Raw genomic sequence first — 18,952 nt, forward strand, 5'->3', positions numbered from 1 at the left:
GCCTCGGACATCTCCGCTCTTCCCACCAGATGTTGCACTTCGGTCAGGCCTGGCTCGTTTCACCGACCACGGTCACTGCTTGGTCGTCCTCGTCTCTCCGCTTTCCGCTGTTCACCAGTTGTTGGACGACGGTATCGCCTGGCTCGTCCCTCCAACCACGGTTACGGCTTGGTCGTCCCACCGATGCCTACCAGTTGTTACATTTGGGGGTCGCGCGCCCCTCGGTAGCGTTGGCCTGGCGGCTCCGTGGACGGCGGACGGCATCAAAGGTGCCAGCAAAGACGAGGCGTCTTTTAACGAAACAACCTTTACTGCAACATCATGAAGAAACGGGCAGTGAAGCTGACCCGGAGAGATTACAGACACTCTCACACAGCTGGTGTCTAACGTCGTAACAACGGCGCGTCAAAGTAGTCTCTCTCTCAGCGGAGTCGGCCGCTGCTTTTTATAGTTTTTCCAGTTCACAGGGAAAGGGTAAACCCTCACAGGAAAGGGAGAGCCAAACATGTTGGTTCACGACGAATGACTCAATCGCAGGTGTTCCGACCTCATCTCCTCCACTTCCTGCAGACAGGAGAGGGCGACGCACTTTCCCTCGATCTCCAGGCTTGGCCAGCTTGTGCACACACACGCACGCACAGGAACACGCTGAGACTTGTCGGCGGGAGGAAGCGTTGCGCGGCCGATGAACGGCGTCGAAATGGCCGATCCGCTCGCGGTTCTGCCTGTTGCTATGCGGTGGCCGCGTCAGCTGTCCCACTTCTCGGTGGAGAAACGTAACACCGTCTATGGCATCTTTCATGTTACGACATGGATCAAAATTTTAGCTAGCATATTTGCAAAAAAAAAAAAATCTTGTTTTTTTCCTTGTCTCTGAGACATGGTCACTTTTGAAAGAAAACTTAAAATTCTCTGGACGAATTTCATTTTGTTTTCTTTACTTTGAAATGGCAATCATTGTTATGAAGGCAGCCTGGCACTTCTCAGAGTTTGTTTTGCGCTCGCTGCTTGCTGTGTTTTGGGCTTTGAGGGTCTGAGTCTGCTAAGTTCAGTTCAGTCGTTCAGTCGTGTCCGACTCTTCGTGACCCTATGGACCATGTCACGCCACGCTTTCCGGTTTCTCACTATCTTCCTAACATCACATAACTTCATCTGCAGTGCCTCGAGGATGCCATCTAACCATCGCGTTCGCTGCCTACCCCTTCTCCGGCGACCCTCAACCTTTCCCAACATCAAATCTTTCTCCAGCGACTCCTCTCTTATCATCAGATGACCAAAGTAGCTGAGCTTTAACTTTAGAATTTGACCCTCCAATGAGCAGTCAGGGTTTATGGTCGACAATATCGACTGATTTGATCTTCTGGCAGTCCAAGGAACTCTCAAGAGTCTTCGCCAGCATCACAATTCAAACGCGTCAATTCTTCGGCGGTCAGCCTTTTTCACAGTCCAACTCTCGCATCCATACCACAACTGGAAATACCATAGCACGAGTTATACGGATCTTGGTTGGCAGACTAATGTCTCTGCTCTTTACTAGGCGGCCAAGGCTAACCATTGCTCTCTTTCCCTGACGCAGGCATCTCCTAATTTCATGGCTGCAGTCTCCTTCTGAGGTAATCTTGCAGCCCAAGAACAGAAAATCTGTCACAGCTTCCACTTCTTGTCCATTGATGCTCCAGGACTTGATAGGGCAAGACGGCATGATCTTTGTCTTTTTAATGTTCAGTTTAAGCCCAAACTTCTCACTCTCTTCTTGTACGCGCATCAGAAGTCTCTTGAGTTCCACTTCACTTTCTGCCATTAAAGTGGTATTTTCCGCATATCTAAGCTTGTTGATACGTTTTCCAGCAATCTTCACTCCAGCTGAAGACTCGTCCAGACCGGCCTTCCTCATGATGCACTCTACATATAGGTTAAATAGGCAGGGCGACAGTATGCAGCCTTGCCTCACTCCTTTCTCGATCGGAAACCAATCAGTAAGACCATGCCCAGTTCTGACTGTGGCCTCTTGCCCTTCATACAGGTTCCTGAGGAGACAGATGAGGTGAATTGGAACTCCCATCTCTTGGAGAGCTTGCCACAATCTATTGTGATCTACGCAGTCAAACGCTTTCGCATAATAAATAAAGCAGAAGTAGATGGGTTTCTGGAATTCTCTTGATTTTTCCATGATCCAGCGAAGGTTAGCAATTTGATCTCTATTCCTCTGCCCTTGCGAAACCCAGCTTGCATGTCCGGAAGCTCCCGATCCACATACTGCTGCAGCCTACCTTGGAGGATTTTCAACATCACCTTGCTAGCATGCGAAATAAACGCGATCGTGCGGTAGTTGGAACAATCTTTGGCACTGCCTTTCTTTGGAATGGGGATGTAAACTGACCTCCTCCAATCATGTGGCCACTGCAGGGTTGTCCAAATCTTCTGACAATGTATGCAGAATGTTAACAGCGTCATGGTTGAGGTTTTGAAGCAACTCAGCTGGAATGTCATCAATTCCGCTAGCTTTGTTCTTAGCAAGGCTGGCTAAGGCCCCTTCAACTTCACTCTTCAGGATGCCCGGCTCGAGATCAGTAATCACAACCGTCTTATGTTGGGTTTGCACATTGGGGTCCTTCTTGTACAGTTCTTCTGCGTATTCCTGTCACCTCTTCTTTATCTCTGAGGCTTCAGTGAGGTCCTTGCCTCGTTTGTCCTTTATCACGCCCAGCTTAGCACAGATATCTTTGATTGTTTAATACAGAGTTTGCTCTTTGATTGTTTAATACAGAGTTCTTGTGTTCCTTAATTGGCTGTTGTTCTCAACTGCTTGGCACTGTATGTTCAGGAAGGCATTCTTATCTCTCCTTGCTATTTTCTGAAAATCCGCTTTGAGAACCTTGTATCTTTCTCTTTCCCCCATAACTTTTGCCATCCTCCTTTCCTCAGCTATTTGCAAAGCCTCTTCAGATAACCAGTTTGCTTTCTTGCATTTCTTTTGCTTTGGAACTACCTTAGTAGCAACTTCTTGTATTATATCACGAACATCAGTCCACATCTCTTCGGGCTCTCTGTCTTCTAGACCTAATTCTTGAAATCGATTCCTCACTTCCACAGCATATTCTAATGGAATTTGATCCAGATCATACCTGAAAGGCCTTCTAGTTTTATGCGTTGTCCTCAATCGAAGCTTAATTTTGGCAACAAGAAGCTGATGATCGGTGCCAAAATCGGCCCCAGGCCTTGTTTTTACTGCTTGTATAGCGCTTCTCCATCTCTGCCGGCAAAGAATATAATCGGTCTGATTCCTGTACAGAGCTTCCGGTGAAGTCCATGTGTACAGGCGCCTCTTGTGCTGTTGAAAATGAGTATTCGCTATGGTGAGGTTGTTTTCTTGACAAAACTCTACTAGCCTCTGCCCAGCTTCATTTGGCTCGCCAAGACCGAACTTGCCTACAATTCCGGATATTTCTTCACTCCCGACCTTAGCATTCCAGTCTCCTATGAGAAAAGCGACGTCTGATGATGGGGTGCGGTCTAAAAGGCATTGTAGGTCCGCATAAAATCTCTCAACGTCAGCTTCTTCAGCAGTAGTGGTCGGTTGATAGACTTGGATAACTGTTATGTTGAAAGGGTGACCTTGGATCCAAAGTGAAATCATTCGATCGTTTTTGGGGTTGTACCCTAGCACTGCTTTGCCCATTCTTCTGTTTACTATGAGAGCGACCCCATTCCTTCTCTTGGATTCGTGCCCACAATAAAAGACATAACGGTCGCCGGAGTTAAATTCTCCCATTCCGGTCCACTTGAGCTCGCTGATACCCAAGATATCAATGTTCAATCTGTCCATTTCTCGCTTGACGACATCCAGTTTATCTTGCGTCATAGACCTTACATTCCATGTTGCCATGTGATATATCTCCTTGCAACATCGGACTTTCCGGTCGCTTCCCGACACATCCACAACTGAGCATCCTTTTTGCTTTAGCCCAGCCGCTTCATTCGTCTTGGAGCTACTAGGAATCGCCCTTTGTTCATCCCCAGTAACATGTGGGACGCCTTCCAACCTGGGGGGCTCATCTTCCGGCGCCATATCATTAATAGTATTGTGACTGGCCATAGGGTTTTCTTTGCAGGAAATACTGGAGTGGGATGCCATTACCTTCTCCAGTCTGCTAGCGCTGTTCAACAAGGAAGCAGGAACCAGATGGCCAGGTTTGACGTGGCCAGACCGACCAGGCTGAACCAACTCCAGGTCTCTGCGGGGTGCAGCGTTGGCTGCTTACACTACGAGACCTTTTCGGGCGGCGGATGGGCTGTTGTGACCGGAGTTCCGGCCAGACTTCAGTAGCTGACAACGGAGGCTGTTGTAGTCGGAGTTCCGGCCAGGCTTCAGCAGCTCACAATGGAGGCGTACTTAGCGGACGCCGGCGAGCGACCGCGAACAAAAGCAGCGAAGCGACGGCGACAACAGGGCACCTATTCTTGTGCTTAATGGGCACGAGACGCGTCGCCGAGCAGCATTGACACCGCTCGCCGAATTCTCGAGGCAAGCAGGTGGTCCCCTTGGAATTTCGCGGGGTGAATGACCACCGTCAATAGGCGACTTCTCGGACCAATTTGCGCTGGTACCGAAACTCCATCGCCCGCACAAAATCATCATCGATGTCAGAAGATTTGCCCTAGCCACCGGAAGATGTGCAAGGAGGTTCACCCTCGGCAGTGGGCGGCACCTCGAGTGATCCCTTGCCCCCACTGATTGGAAAGCATCGATTAACTTTGTTTCTCCAGCTAGGGAACTGGGGATACCAAACCATATTTAACTGACGGATTTTTGTTTGTACAGAGAGCTCCGTTTTCCTCACATGACTTGTACCCTCTTCAGTATGTAGAAAGTGTATATAAACTTTACTTTTTGCCTCTCCTCCCTGGCTGTCATCCGCCTCGATGCATCGTCGCCTCCTGAGCCCTCTGCTACAGTGCTCTAGACCTCTGCGGTGAAGCTCGCCCCCTGAACCCGAGATACATCAGCGGCCACACGCTTGTCAGGGTGTTGGCGGCGAACGTAGCGAGCGATGATGAGTCACGCTGCATCGTAGTGGGAGGAGATGACGAGAGGGGCACGGGGAGGTGGTGCGCCTGCTTTGCTAGCTGATCGGCGGTCTCGTTTCCATGGGTGCCAGCGTGTGAGGGCGTCCATTGGAAAACGACTTGAGCACCTCGCTGCTCCAACTCGTCGAGCTTGGTAACAATGACGAGCGGGAGGTTGTGGCCTCTCTCGTGGTTGAGGAGGCACTGCATTGCCGAACGGGAGTCAGTCATGATTGCCGCGTTGATGGGGCGCGGCATGTCAAGCATGAGATCGAGAGCAAGGTCGATAGGGGCGAGCTCTGCGACGGTTGAGGAGGTGGGCGTGGGAAGTCTGCACTGCTTTGTCAAGCCCAAGGCAGGGGAAACACAAGCTGCCGTTGCAGAGTTTCCTTGGTTTGTGACGGCACCGTCAGTATATACGAACTCGAAATTGGGATAGAGTTCATGCTGCACTGCTGCCACCTCTTGCTGGAGAGCACAGAGCGGGGTGAAGCGTTTAGTTGTTACTCCCGGGAGGTTTGCGGCGACTTGGGGTGGGCGGTAAAGATGGGGAGGCCTCGGCAGGTGCGCTGAGTTGGGAGGAGGACCGAGGAGCTCGTTGAAGAGTAGGAGAGCCCTTCCCATTCGTGAGCGACTGTTGCCGCGCAGGTAGCGGAGCAGAGGCGCACACTCGGGTGCTCGGTGGATACGCTCGACGTGGTTGAGCAGCGTTTGGAGCGCTCTGAGGGAGACAGGAGAGGAGCGTGTCTCCGCATAGGTGGCAGGAATTTGAGAGAAGCTGGGGAGGTCGTAAAAGAGCCGGATAGCTGTCCGGTGGTCTGCGTCAAGGGAATGCCATTTGAATGGGGCGAGGTTGACAAGAAGCAGGGCATAGAGCACCTTCGACGTAGCGACAGCTTCGTACAGTCGCTGGCATAATGCAGGTGTGGCACCTTCGCCTCGCGCAAGAAAGCGACGTGCTTGAGCAGCGACTCGCTTGGTCTCTTTGCGGAGGGCGTTGACAGCGGGAGATCACTTTAGTGTGCAGTCAATGAGCAGACCTAGGTAACGGACCTGCTTGCACCACGGGAGAGGTAGGCCGCCGATACGACGTTTGGTGAGCACCCGACGCGGACTGTAGCCACGGGGATGTACCAGTAGTACCTTGGTCTTGTCACTGGAGAATCGATACATGTGACGACGGCGTAGGCGTTGAAAACCGGAGAAGCAGCGTGCTTCCCGACAGCGACGCCGACGTCACAGCCACTGTCGACTCCGTAACGGCAAGCAGCTAATCTGCCGAGCGGCGCTCGTCAACGCCGAATACGAGTCCGGTGGACTGGTTGCGAGGGGCTGGTTCCTTAGCGCGCACTGCCAGGCCACGTTCCTTTGTGATGGCAGCGCCGCGGTCTGCCGGCCGGAACAGCACTGTCCAGTGAAGCCCCTCGTGAGATGGCACAACAGCGGCAGCTTTCTGGAGGGCAGCCCTGCGTCTCCGTTGGGCTCGGGTTAAGACCTGGCGCCAGGGAATCAGGCCGGTGGCCTCCTGTGAGCACGCGGATGCCATGGTGGTGTGGCCCTCTTCACTGTCGAGCGGGCGTACGAACGGACGGCCGTTCGTCTGGTCCCGCGTCGGGCTCAGGCTGGCTGCAGCACACTCACGGGCGGTGTCCGTTGGCGCCTGCTGCTCCTCCTCAGCCTACGTCCTCGCCATCAGCTGATCATCCGTAGTGCTGGTTCCTCTTCCTTCGAGAGCGGGGGCAAGACGGACGGCAGGTGTGGGAGGGGAGGCAGAAGGGGTGACACATAGCGCTTCGCGCTTAGCAGCAGATTCCTCCCCACTGCTGCTATTGTCCTCCTCTCTCCCCTAGCTGAGTGGGTGAAACGACGCCTCTTGCGATGGGTCGTCTCATATCCATGGTATTGTCCGCATAGCTGCACCTGCTGCAGGAATGTGTCCCCGCTGGCTGGTGGCTGCAGGTGCTGCGCCGAGCTGGCAATGGCGGCTTCCTCGTGCTCACCCGCTTGCGCCGCCATCTCTGCAACACGTGGTGGAAGGGTCATGGTTCGCAGCGTCTCCTTCGCCGTCTACGGGGTTAGGGCAGCGCGCTGAGCTGCACGCTGCACGCACTCGATCCATCTCCCCAAAAGCGGTGACGAATCGAAAGACCCGTCGCGGCGGGCGCTGTGCGAGCGAAATCCACTTTGGTGTATTTTTGCCTGCTTTCGCAGCCCGCGGCGGCGGGTTTCTTGGGAGGGCTCCATGGCCGGGGCCCCCGGGAGGTGATTATCCCAGGTCCAGGCCAGGGGCGTGCGAGACGATCGGGCGCGAGGTAGGGGCCCAACACGAGGTGCCGAAGCGCGCGGCCAGTCCAGTCCGAAGTCGAGGGAGCTAGCATGAAAAACACGTCCTGCTCCGTCGGAGGCCGGCGAGAGTCTCGGGAAGCAAGAGCCACGCATGCATTTTTCCATGTACTGGCTCCCCCTGCTCACAATACACTCACACCCCACCCTTTTTGTCAGCAGTGGCAAGAGCTTCGGAAGGGGTCAGCGTCCTATATCCCCACCCCAAGGCGTCTTGACGACTGGCATGTAGTTGCTTTTTTTTCCGCTACTGGAGTTGGAGGGCGCGTGAGGGCGAGAGAATCGAGACGGCTGTGAAGGGCGCCTGCTCCGGAGAGCGCGCGCTAGTCGCGCACCCCGTAGGTGGAGCCACGGTCGAAATGCGAGAGGAGGAGCGGCGCCGCCGGAGGAGGAGAGAGGAGATGGCGCTACTTTTAGTTTATTGAGGGGTTTTAACTCCTCTTAAAGTCCCTTGATAATTTGAAAGTAGCGACACTCTCCTCCGCGCCGCGCTTTCCTCCTCGATTCTCCTCGCGCGGCGGCGGTGAGCGCTGCGCACGACACGCTTTTTCCCCCTGACGCCCGCCGGCCGGCCGCAGCAGTGAGTGAAGCGCGAGCTTTTGGGCCAGGTCTGCGCTCCAGGAGTGCACAAAATTTTTGAAAAATTGCGAGAAAAGCATTGAGAATGCCGATAGTAAAGTTCATGAATTGATTGGTTTCTTCTTAGAACTGTTTGAATGGGGAATACTGATAAACAAAGCTTTCAGGCGAGTTCTGTGCTACAGACGCTTTTTAAGTCTCATGATAAGGTTTTACTTTGTGCACTTAATCTAGTACTGCCTCTGACTTTGTGTTTGTGTTTTTTTAGAGCGTGAAATCTGTCACCGCGGTAAAACTTCAGAAAACGATCCAGGCTGGTGCTTTGAACTTCAAGATTAGAGAAGGTTAAAGCAGGACTTAGTCTATTTCGCTACTGTCAAGCTATCTCTCTAAGCATAGTATATGTCACGTGATCAACCATGAGATTGGATTATTGGTTAATTGTACATGTATTTCAATCAATTACTGGGCCAAATTAATTGATATTTAGTAAATTGCAATTAAAATCTAAATTTTAGCTGCAACACAGAACCGTATACCGTTGGAAAGCTTAGGCCAAGCGTAATGGCACTGTGCTAGTTAGCGATCCGCGATAATCTGCGTTCATTAGTTAATTTTGTATAAAATCAAATTTTGAGCTGTTCCTTGCTGCTTCGAGGCAAGGAACAGGTTTGCCACGGCAGTCTTGATATGATGCTGATGGAGGAATTAAATAATTTTATGAGTACGTGGCCCCTCACTGACTTCGCGTGTGGTTAAAAGACAGCAGGGTACACTGGGAGAAGTGGTGGGCCCTATTGCCGATACACTGAAGTTCTGGGGCAAGCATGCTGTGGTCTCATGCGCTGTGTAAAAGAGCTGATTTCATTGAACGCAACAATCAAATAAAAAAATTACAAGGTGCACATAGGTCTTCAACGTGCGGAAATGAGAAAGCATATAACTGCCAATTCATTAACTATCGCTATCATATCTATCACTATATCTACTAATGCCAGAGACCTATCGTAACTGTCACTATCCGCAACGAACACTATCACCTTACTATCCGGGCCTATTAATATAATTTACTATTATTATCCGTAACAGTCACCATCATTACTTATCACTATTCATAACCATCACTATTTAATCTGATGCCGTCCCATGACCCATTGATATACTTCAATTTTCATTGACTTACGTTGTCAGTTATATCTCTATTATTTCATAATATCTGACGAGACAACTATACATTGACTTTTAATTCTTGTACTTTCTTGTTTTCTCATAAATGGAGGTGGGAAAAGAGCAAGCCACAGAAATAACTTACTAATATCAGCGCGAGGTTCATGTCTCTGTCGAGGAGGCTTCCTTTACTTCAGGACAGGTAGGTGAGAGAAAATTGATGGAACTGCGTTTGGTCTGTTCTTTTTTTCGAGTTCGTGTAATATTGGCGGCTCAAACTGGTCTTCAGTGAAATGCAGCTAGAACATAGAGCGATGACATAATTACTCAGGCTAAGTGAAAAAGAAAATCTTGCATACAATTGAAATGAGTAATATGTTACAGTGTTAAGAATTGTTGCTCGCAAAATGTTCCCCTATTTTTACATAATAACTATAATCATTATTTATTGTTTAGGTTCGTAAATACAGAAAATTGATGCAATGATTCCGGCTGATTTGACATCGATGGGATAACTTTTCTCGCAATAAATGAATACGCGGAATCGCGCTTTTAGAGCTCCAGCTTTCAAAGCGAAGGTAACCTGCCAACGCCTAGTAGTCATGGTCAAAGTGAAGCGTGTGTGATCATATGAACACCTCCTGCACATTGGCCGTATCCCTGATAAAACGAACGCATATTTTTTAACCCACGCGTGCGTCGAAGCATGGCAAGACACATTCAAGAATTGAAAAAAAAAAAATGCCATACGACCTAACTAGTGCAGATTACCCGCAATACCTCGGGTTTACTTGCCAAAGAGTTTTTCAGGGCCAGCATTCATTGCTCCCGAGTAACCGACGCACACTACAAGTAAAAGCTGGAAAGGCTAGCTCCTCTACAAGCCCGAATTTTGATTTTTAGTGAAGGAGGCCAGGAATCCTAGCATAATCGCGACAAATGCAATCGAGAGACTGTAATTTTCCAGTTATTTCTGACAGCAAAAAGCAGATTATAGCGCCCTGTTTCTGACTGTACAGAAGTCGAAGCGTGTTAAATGATGGAGCCTTGGAGCCTCGCAGAAAATTCAGCATGCTGCAGAGGACAACCTTATTTTTATACAATGAACATGCTGCCGCCGCAAAAATATTGAGCAGCAAGCAGGAATAAAAAACGCAGCGTCAGGTGACGCGTTATTACGGGGAGTGAGAAAGGCACTCGACGTCGCAAACAACTCTGTTGTTTCTAGGAATAAACGTCTTTCGACTAATCTTGTGATTCCATTGACTCGTGCGCAAGCCGTCACGCTTGCCTTGAGATATCATGAATACCGCATAACCACCTTCAGGTCGCTTGCTGCAGTTGTACGCGCAACAGCACGGCATAGAGCTTGCACGCTGCAATAAAAGCACAGCGCGCAATATTCGCTCGCCGAGACTAGGGGAAAAATGGCGCGAAGGAAAAAGAAAACACAAGGAAAACGCCGGACGCGCGTCGGTTTCTAATGGCAACGGCAGGGAGACCAATCGTCGCTCAGGAAATCGGGCGGAGAGCCGGCCTTCAGCGAAGGGGCGCGCAAGGGGAGAGGGGGAGGCGAGGAGGTAGCGCGGCGGCGGCAAAGTTCAATCGTTGGCGTAACTTTCAAAGTATCAAGGGGCTTTAGGCTAGACGACCTTGGGCAGGAGAGTGAAAAACCTTTGCGAGGGAACGGAAGGAGAGAGGCATGACAGAATCGGGTGATTGCGGTGGCTGTAACTGCGTTATTAGTTACTCTTTTCAAAAACATTTTGCGGACTTGCGTTCTAGGGGCGAAGTCTCACAGTCACCGGGGAAGAAAATATTTTCGACCGGAGGGTGGACAGTGGGCCTTTAAGGCGACCCTTTTGCACTCACTGCGAGCACTCCGGGCCTATGCTACATCGCACACCATACTGCCGCCGACATCGCCAGTTCTTCCCCCATGGAATTTTGTTCAGCTGAGCGAAAACAAACCTACTGACCTTCATAGATCAACGACATCTTATGCGGCATCATCCCTTCGTGAAAAGATAGCAGAGCAGGACGCTGCCCCAAGGCTCAATAATTGCATATGTAGATGCTATAGCATTGACAGATGTGAAACGACAACTGCAATTCATTGTCCTTGTAAGACGGCGCTTAATAGCACATCCAGATATCAATTTGCTGAATCTCCTTCTTCTTTCTCTGCTGAGCTGGTTGCTGTCCAAAAGGCCCTTCGCTCTCTCTCCGTCACGACCTTACTACCTACAGCCAAAATTGTCATCCGCACCGACGCCCTGCAAGCAATATGTATGCTCCGACGCGTCGGTCGCAGCCCAGAAATCTTCCAGAATATATCGTCTGGCGGCTCGCATCTCGCAAATTAGTTCTCAAACCTCTGCAGATTCTGCAACCCGCGGCGACTCTACCTTCATCATTGACACGCTTCCTCACTATGGATGATGCCATTCTGCTTCCCACAAGAAAGGAGCACCTCCGGCGCTGCACACGTACACTTGTCCCACCGTGTGCGATAGCCCTCCCCAGCGGTCTTACCCGGGCTGAGGAGGTTGCGCTACGGAGGATCCGGGTCGGGGTTGCCCTCACACCTGCGGTGACACGAAAATGGCCGCAATATCGATATTTATATCAACATCCAGGATGTCCTGTCCGCAAGTCACCGGATCGCGAGGCAGATATCCACCACTTGTTGTGGGTTTGCCCGGCACTGAAGCCGACGAGAATTCGGCGCCTGACGGCAGTTGGCCTTTCGCCGAACCCATCTTCATACATTGCATGGAATTAAGGGCCTTATCATCGCTCTCTCTTGAACTTTATTAGAACAGCCAACCTTTTTTCTTTCATTTAATACCCCCTTTATTTTCTGCATATCTCATTATGCCCCGAGGAAAAAAAAAAACAACGTTATTAAAAAAAAAAAAAAGATGCTGCATTATAATTCGGGGTTAGACTTTTCGGCTTAAACCGAAAAACATCGATAGAGGTACGCCGAAACGATTTTGAAAGGTTCGGCTTAAACTGAAAAAGGTCAGTCATTTTCATCCACTCCGCCCACTCTCGATGGCGGGAGAAAATAACAACAGTGTTCAATCCAGGGACATGATGTAAGACAGTGGGATATTTGGCTTAAGTACAGCGGTTGAGGGTTTTTGAGGCATTGTTCATGGCCTCACGAATGGGGAAAGAATGGCAGCCGTGCTTCCCGAGCCTCATAAACATATCAAGCGTCCTAGGAAAGGCGCTTGCGGCAAGGAAGGCACATTTTTAATAACGTTGTTTATTGCTTCAGGGCGTAATGGAATATGTAAAAAAAATTAAAGGGGTATTAAATGAAAGAAAAAAAGGTTGGCTAGGGCCGAAGAACAGACCAGAGCATTCCAAAAGATCGCGAAGACCAAAGCCCGCCAGTTTCTTAACCACGTGGCACTTCTCAGATACAAGCCGAGAGAAGCGCATTTGTTTTTTTTTTAAAGTGATTTAGGTTATGCAAAAATTTGATTGTAATAAATAATATTTCAGTTACTCCTTTGTCTAACGTGTGAATTTGTTTTACATATGCATTTTTTCATAACGCTAATTTTCTTCATGAAAATATAATTTTCCTCCAGGAACTTAGCTGTATATATGACGACCAACTGTGCATTAATTAAAAGTGCATAAAACAACATGCAAAAAAAAAAGCCGTAATAAACATTACGTCACTTTTAACTGTTAACAGCCTCTTATCTCACCGAAAAAAGCCGATATTTCTTCAGCAGAAGATGATATTCACCGAAAGAAATCGGAAGTTGTGTTTGCATATAAACACCGAAAAAAGTCAGCCGAATTCTCGGAAAATAAAAACCGAAAACTCCAACCCCCAAATTATAATCAATGTTATAAGCAGACTGGAGAGAGTGCAGGCAACTATTTCATCTGCGGGTCCGTCAGAAAGACTACGTATTCGAACTAATGTAATTGTATGGCTGGAAAACTAGCTATGATGAATTTTCAGTTCTGCATTTGCTAAATTAAGCAAATGATTTCCTTCTGAAACAATACATGCGCAGTATACTCGATGGCATGAAAGCCCCGGACGGTAATATTGTTCCGTGCAATTTTTGCATCCCGGCTTGCAGAATTTATGACGCAGTTGAGAGGTGACAGGTAAGGTATCTCGATACGGAAGAGACTGAGCTGCAACGTCAGCCCCCCTCGAAAAACATTTCTGGCTACGCCACTGGCATATATATAGTCGAATTTTATAGTGAATCATGTGAGTTACTGTTTACTATGACCACAGGCAAATAGGTGAAGCATTCTTAATCTGGGAATTGCCGTTATGCAGCGTTCTAAAGAGCCAGAAATGCACCATTGTGATTCTAAGAACTATCCGAAAATATATATATAATCGAAGAAATGAACAAACGCTCATGAGGCGGCCTGCCACGGCGCCGCGATTCCATGCACTCTCGCAAGACCGGTTTACACCGTCGAGTGCAGTGCCCTGAGTCTTTCCCATGGCCTCTTGTTTTGACGGTCAGGGGCTTCACCTTGGTCCATAAACAAGTTCCTCATTACTTCCGTAAAGTCTGAAGTCGCATATCCGTTCAAGCGGGGTCAGCCGCTTCTCTCCTACCGGTCAGCTAGCGCCTGGCGTCAACGGTTGCCGCTTCTCTCCAGTTGGCTGCGTCGCTCCGTTGGCTCCGTTGCCACCATGCAACCGCGCCAACCGTGCTCCGCAACTACAGTGCCGCAACCACGCCGACCACGAGCCGATGGCCGATCGGCGACAACCAAGCTCTAAGGTTCTACCGGTTCTACCTACTTCCGTGACCTACAACCACTACAAAAGCGAAACCGGATATACTAGTAACAAAGGTCATTTTAAACGGTGCGTTCAACTTGTGCGTCGGCCGTAGCGTGAAGAAAACACACCGCAGAACGCTACGAGGAAACCAATTTTGTTTCTACGCGGTTTTAGCTTCCGTCAGCGTGGAACACAAAAGTCCATGTTTGAAGTTCCCGCATTCAGCGGCGGTGGCACCAGCAGCGCTAGTGTAGTTTCAAAAATGGCGACGCCGACAGCAAAACTTCCTCGACGGCTGCCGTTGCTTTTGATTGACGAGGTCCTCTTTCCTGGAGCATCGATAAGAATACCGGTGTCATCGCAAAGAAAGTGAGTGATTCGTGCATTTAAGCAATTGATGTCGTTGTGTCTGGCAGTTTAGTGCAGCTGTTGCTTACCCTCGCGACAGCACTGTGTATGTCCCCAATTGGGCTGGCGCATCGGCACAGTGAAGATTAGTGTTTGTGGGTGTCTGTACACAGTATACTCTTTTAGCCATCTTCAGATGTAGTCTTGAGGCGTGTCCGATTTCCATAAAAAACTACATAAGCGAACAACATGAAGCAGCTCGTTCGGTGCGTAGTTAATGGTTCGCAATTTAATCTGGTGGTTGTTTCACATTTTGCTTGGTTAAAGTTGTTTGAAGTGAAGTTGTGGAGAACAAACACGTGTAGATTTGAATAGAATGCCGAAAATTTCCTGAAACAAATTTTGCCTTCGCTTTGAGGCTGATAGTGGTGCATGCATGCAAGTATTGGCAGTCAGCTTTGGCGCGTATCCTTGCCGTTTCTACCAGATTGGTTATTCCTCTTCATCTTTTTAGAGATAATCATTTTCTTATCTTGGTAATGTTTGTCCGCATCGGGTTCACTTGCTGATTGTTCCCTTATCTTGGTAATGTTTGTCCGCATCGGGTTCACTTGCTGATTGTTCCAGTGCGCTGCAGTTAAGCGCGCAGCTTCATAAGGAAGTCGAAGAGATAGCTGTTGGATTAACTTCGTGTTTACAAACGTAAGCGTAAATGTGTTTCCGTAAACTTGAAGGGACCTCTTCTGTGTGTGCCGGGGATGCGAGTGTATAGTACCGCATGGGATCGTGTACTGTACAGCGCTGTTGAAACCTTGCTGTAGGATGTTTTAATGGGTGTCATGCAATTTAAATTTACTACTAGGAGTTCATTCTCGCTTTTTATTTTCATTGTGAAATGCGGGAATATTTGGACTTAGAAAGGTTGTCCGAATTTGGATGTGTCAAGTCACACTGTTTCAGTATTACCGAACATCTAGCGATGTCTGTGTTGTAAAATGCATATTTTGAGCTTGGTTGTGCCCAGGCGAAGAAACCCATTGGGTCCATTTGGGCTTTCCAAATGCGAAATCTCAGTGTTTTTGGAACCAGTTGCAAGCTCCATTTGAAAATGATAAGAATGCCTGGAACATTGCAATCAAGTGCAGCTGTTCTGTTGGACAATAACAGTGGGAACATTTCTATGATTCCAAATAAACAATTGGAAGCAGTTGTGTATTCCAACTGGCTTGAATTTTGTATTTGGAACTAATTGGAACAGATGGAGAATTCAGATGGGAGCTTATAAGACAAATAGCCCATTCACACTTGCAACTCACAGGGGTTATGCAACCATTTTGGCAGACAAGCAGCAGTCGCAAAGCGGTAACCAATCAGCGGTGAAGTGAACAGAAGTTAGTTTTACATCTGGCTTCTTGTTGCTGGTCAACAGTCTAGATAGACAATTTTCGCTCCAAATGAGACCATTTCATCAAAGCAATCCGCAGGTCACCTTTGCAAGTGTGAACATCAGTTGGGTTGGGCTCCCTGGTCGTATTTGACAGCCAGTCGCATGCCCTTCGCCACTCGCAAGTGAGTGAATGGGCCTTAACAGTTGGCTTCCAACTGGATTGGCAGTTCAGAGTGGGTCAAAGAAAAGCATGCATGACATATAAGCCATAGCAACACTGCAACCGTGGAGGGGTGAGGCAACGCTAAGATGTTCAATATCGGTTCATTAAAATAATTTCCCTCTTCTGGTGTATATACCTTGTTCAAGGGAGCCTCCTGCTAGAGCGAGTGGTGCGCTTGTTTGTTGAGCAAATTGCAGCTGCAGTGATGGTGCAAATCATAACAGGTCAGTAGATTAAGCTGCTAATATCTATCTTACAAGAGCTTAATTAGTTAGCTGTTCAGTATTTGTAGAGAGCAATGTGTACTCTAGGAAATCATTGGCTTCTAGTTGGAGTTTCAATTAGAATTGCACTGTCAGAGCCAATTAAAATCTCTTGGAAGCTCTAATTGGAATGTTCCATTGGAGGTTCTAACTGGATGCCCAGTTGTCAACATTTTTATATGTGAAGTATTAAAAGGAAACACAGTCATCATCATCAGCCTGACTGCACCTACTGCAGAGCGAAGACCTCTCCCATATCCCTACAATCAGCCCTGTCCTGTACCAGCTGCAGCCACCTAAACTCTGCAAACTTCCTAATTTCACCTGGCCACCTAACTTTCTGCCGCACCCTGCTGCTTTGCCTTCTCTTCGGATCTAGTCAGTTACCCTTAGCGGTCATCAGTTATCTTGCTTTCGCATTACATGCCCTGCTCATGCCCATTTCTTCTTCTTGATTTCCATTAGAATGCCATTAACTTGCGTTTGTTCCCTGTCCTTTTCTGCGCACTGCTTGTCTCTTAATGTTACACCTATCATTTTCCTTTCCATAGCCCTCTGCGTTGTCCTCAATTTAAGTTGAACCCTTTTTGTTAACCTCTACGTTTCTGCCCCATGGGTGAGTACCAGTACCATAGATACTATTTATTAGGTATTATTGATTGAACAGAAAGTATACCTAGTGTTGTTTGCTCGTAATTAATTTCCTGGCTAAGCGGTTCATGTAAAGGAGGCTTTTAGAAGTTTACTTTTAGTGCTGATTTGTGCAGTGTTTTATGTAGATGTTTGGTCTTGTTGTACAGTGTCATATTTTGTGTTATTTTTGGTGAGTAGGGCGTCATTAGGGGGGGGACCTGCATTTCAGATTCATCAGACTTTCAAAGCGTATTATCAAACCTGTTTTTCAGCATGAACATGGTGAAGCTCCATCTGCTTGGACATGGCACTTTCAACAGTGCCATAATTGGTGTGGTCCCAAGAGAGGAAAATCAGTCACATGAGGTGGGTGCATAATCTTGAATCAGCTGCATCATATCGTCAGGAGAAGGGTGGTAAGAAATAGCCAATTTTAACTGCTCAAATGTTAGTTTGTATAGCATCAAAAAATTTGGTTGTATAGCATTAAAAAATAATTGAAAATGCTTTGTTTTCTTTGTAATATTCTGCACTATATATTAATTTTTGTAAGCACTGTATGAAAGTGCTGCACCAGAATGGATACTTTCTTTTGGTGAGCTGCATTTGGTGCCATATTTCCAAATAATACTATGTCATTGTTTCATTTGTGCAGACATACTAAATAACAGCATTAGAGCTTGATGGGCATTTCATGATTAGCTGCTTGATTAGTGGCTTGACGATTGCAGTGTTGGCGGAAAGAATGCTATGTTTTTCTTCAGTGGGAACTTGTTTTTTTTTTTTTTTTTCTTGTCATCAATGCGAGACCATCTCATGCAGTAACCCCTTTGTAAAGCAGAAGTGAAGTATGTTTTGCTGGGCATTGGCACCAACAGTGTGGATCCTGATTGTGGACCATTTTTATTTTTTATTCGTTCATACTGAGTCCTCACATAAGGGGTTGCATGCCAAGCGATAAAGTTAATGAAATACTTCATATTAAGTTTCAGTTTTGTGAGTGTTCATTAAATAGCGTCGTGACCATTTGTTTGCTGGGACAGAAATGTTAGCAATACATATGGTGTGCCTGCTTTGTAAAGAGCTTTTGTTGTAACTGCTTGATCTGCGCGCATGTAATTAGCATCTTCATCAACTCAACACAGTGTTCTTTTTTTTCGCACGCAAGCTTGCCATAAGGCATATTATAGAAACTCATGTAAATGGTTTTCTGTAAGAAACCGGAGCAGGCTCCCGCTCTTAGCGTTGTCGGTGAGCCATTTAGAAAAGTCCTCTTCCCTTGTTGTGGTTAGTCCCGCTTCGCGCAGAATCTGTGTCCTTGATGCCCTTGTCCCTGCACAAGTCCATAGCAGGTGGCAACATCCACTTCTGCATCCACATTTTTAGCAAGCCCTCTCTTCTTTTTATTTTTTTGCTGCAAGCAAGCATGTTTTGATTTAGGAGTTGTGCCCACTATAACAACCTGTCTTGCTGCCCTTGAAGACTGACTGTTTACTTTTTGCTTTTTTTGTTGAGAGCTTTCCTTAGCAGCTGCATAGAACAGTTTCATGGTGCTGCTTTCCTTGTTGCCGTCACTTTTTGTCGCCCTGCTTATGCAATGAATGGGGTGAGCTTTGCGTGGCCTTGTTGTGTCCTTTGAGGAAACACAAAAGTGCGTCATCAGAGCCCAGTTCCTTTCATAAAAGTGTCTCTGTTTTTTTTCTGTCTAGATAAGTGAACCCCCCTCATCTTATTGTCTTTATGAAAGTTTGCCTTTAAAACCTAGGGCATTGCATTAATCTGGTTGCAAGATGCTCGATGTGACGACACACTAAACTGTAATAGAAAATTTCGCCTGGAAGTGCTCCTTCTACTGCTAAAGGCACCACATATGATTCTGTTATTACATACACCAATCCAGGGGCTTGAGAAGAAAGAGTTGTCAAGTTGAAGAACTTTCCTTGTTCAAAGTTTCATAGTATGAGGACACTTGTGTTTTGATGTTTAATGGCACCTTACATCCTAGAGAGATCATGTACTGTTTTAGCAGTTTATTTAATTTGTCATGTTTAGTAAAAGGATCTTGAAACACTACTTTAAGGACCACCAAATCTGTCAAGCAAGATAAGGCATTGCTTACAGAATCTCGCTCTTGAAGAGGATGTGTATCGTTA

General features: G+C 47.7%; 1 protein-coding gene across 4 annotated transcripts in view; it reads left to right on the plus strand.

Moving 5' to 3' along the window:
* The window catches only part of LOC146205277 (lon protease homolog 2, peroxisomal-like), an 81,692-nt gene that overhangs the window by 15,784 nt on the left and 46,956 nt on the right, over positions 1–18,952 (plus strand). Inside the window, exons 1-2 of one of the 4 annotated variants that reach the window (XM_084589938.1) lie at positions 14,148–14,314; positions 17,072–17,165. In XM_084589938.1, the coding sequence (XP_084446064.1) occupies positions 14,148–14,314; positions 17,072–17,165 (261 nt within the window). Of the gene's footprint in view, positions 1–14,147; positions 14,315–14,423; positions 14,560–17,071; positions 17,166–18,952 lie in introns of those variants that run through there. The other 3 variants (XM_084589941.1, XM_084589939.1, XM_084589940.1) reach the window with 3 other exon arrangements.

Source organism: Amblyomma maculatum, chromosome 1, assembly GCF_055883805.1.
Source record: "Amblyomma maculatum isolate TAMU_Amacu chromosome 1, ASM5588380v1, whole genome shotgun sequence".
Classification (NCBI taxonomy): domain Eukaryota; kingdom Metazoa; phylum Arthropoda; class Arachnida; order Ixodida; family Ixodidae; genus Amblyomma; species Amblyomma maculatum.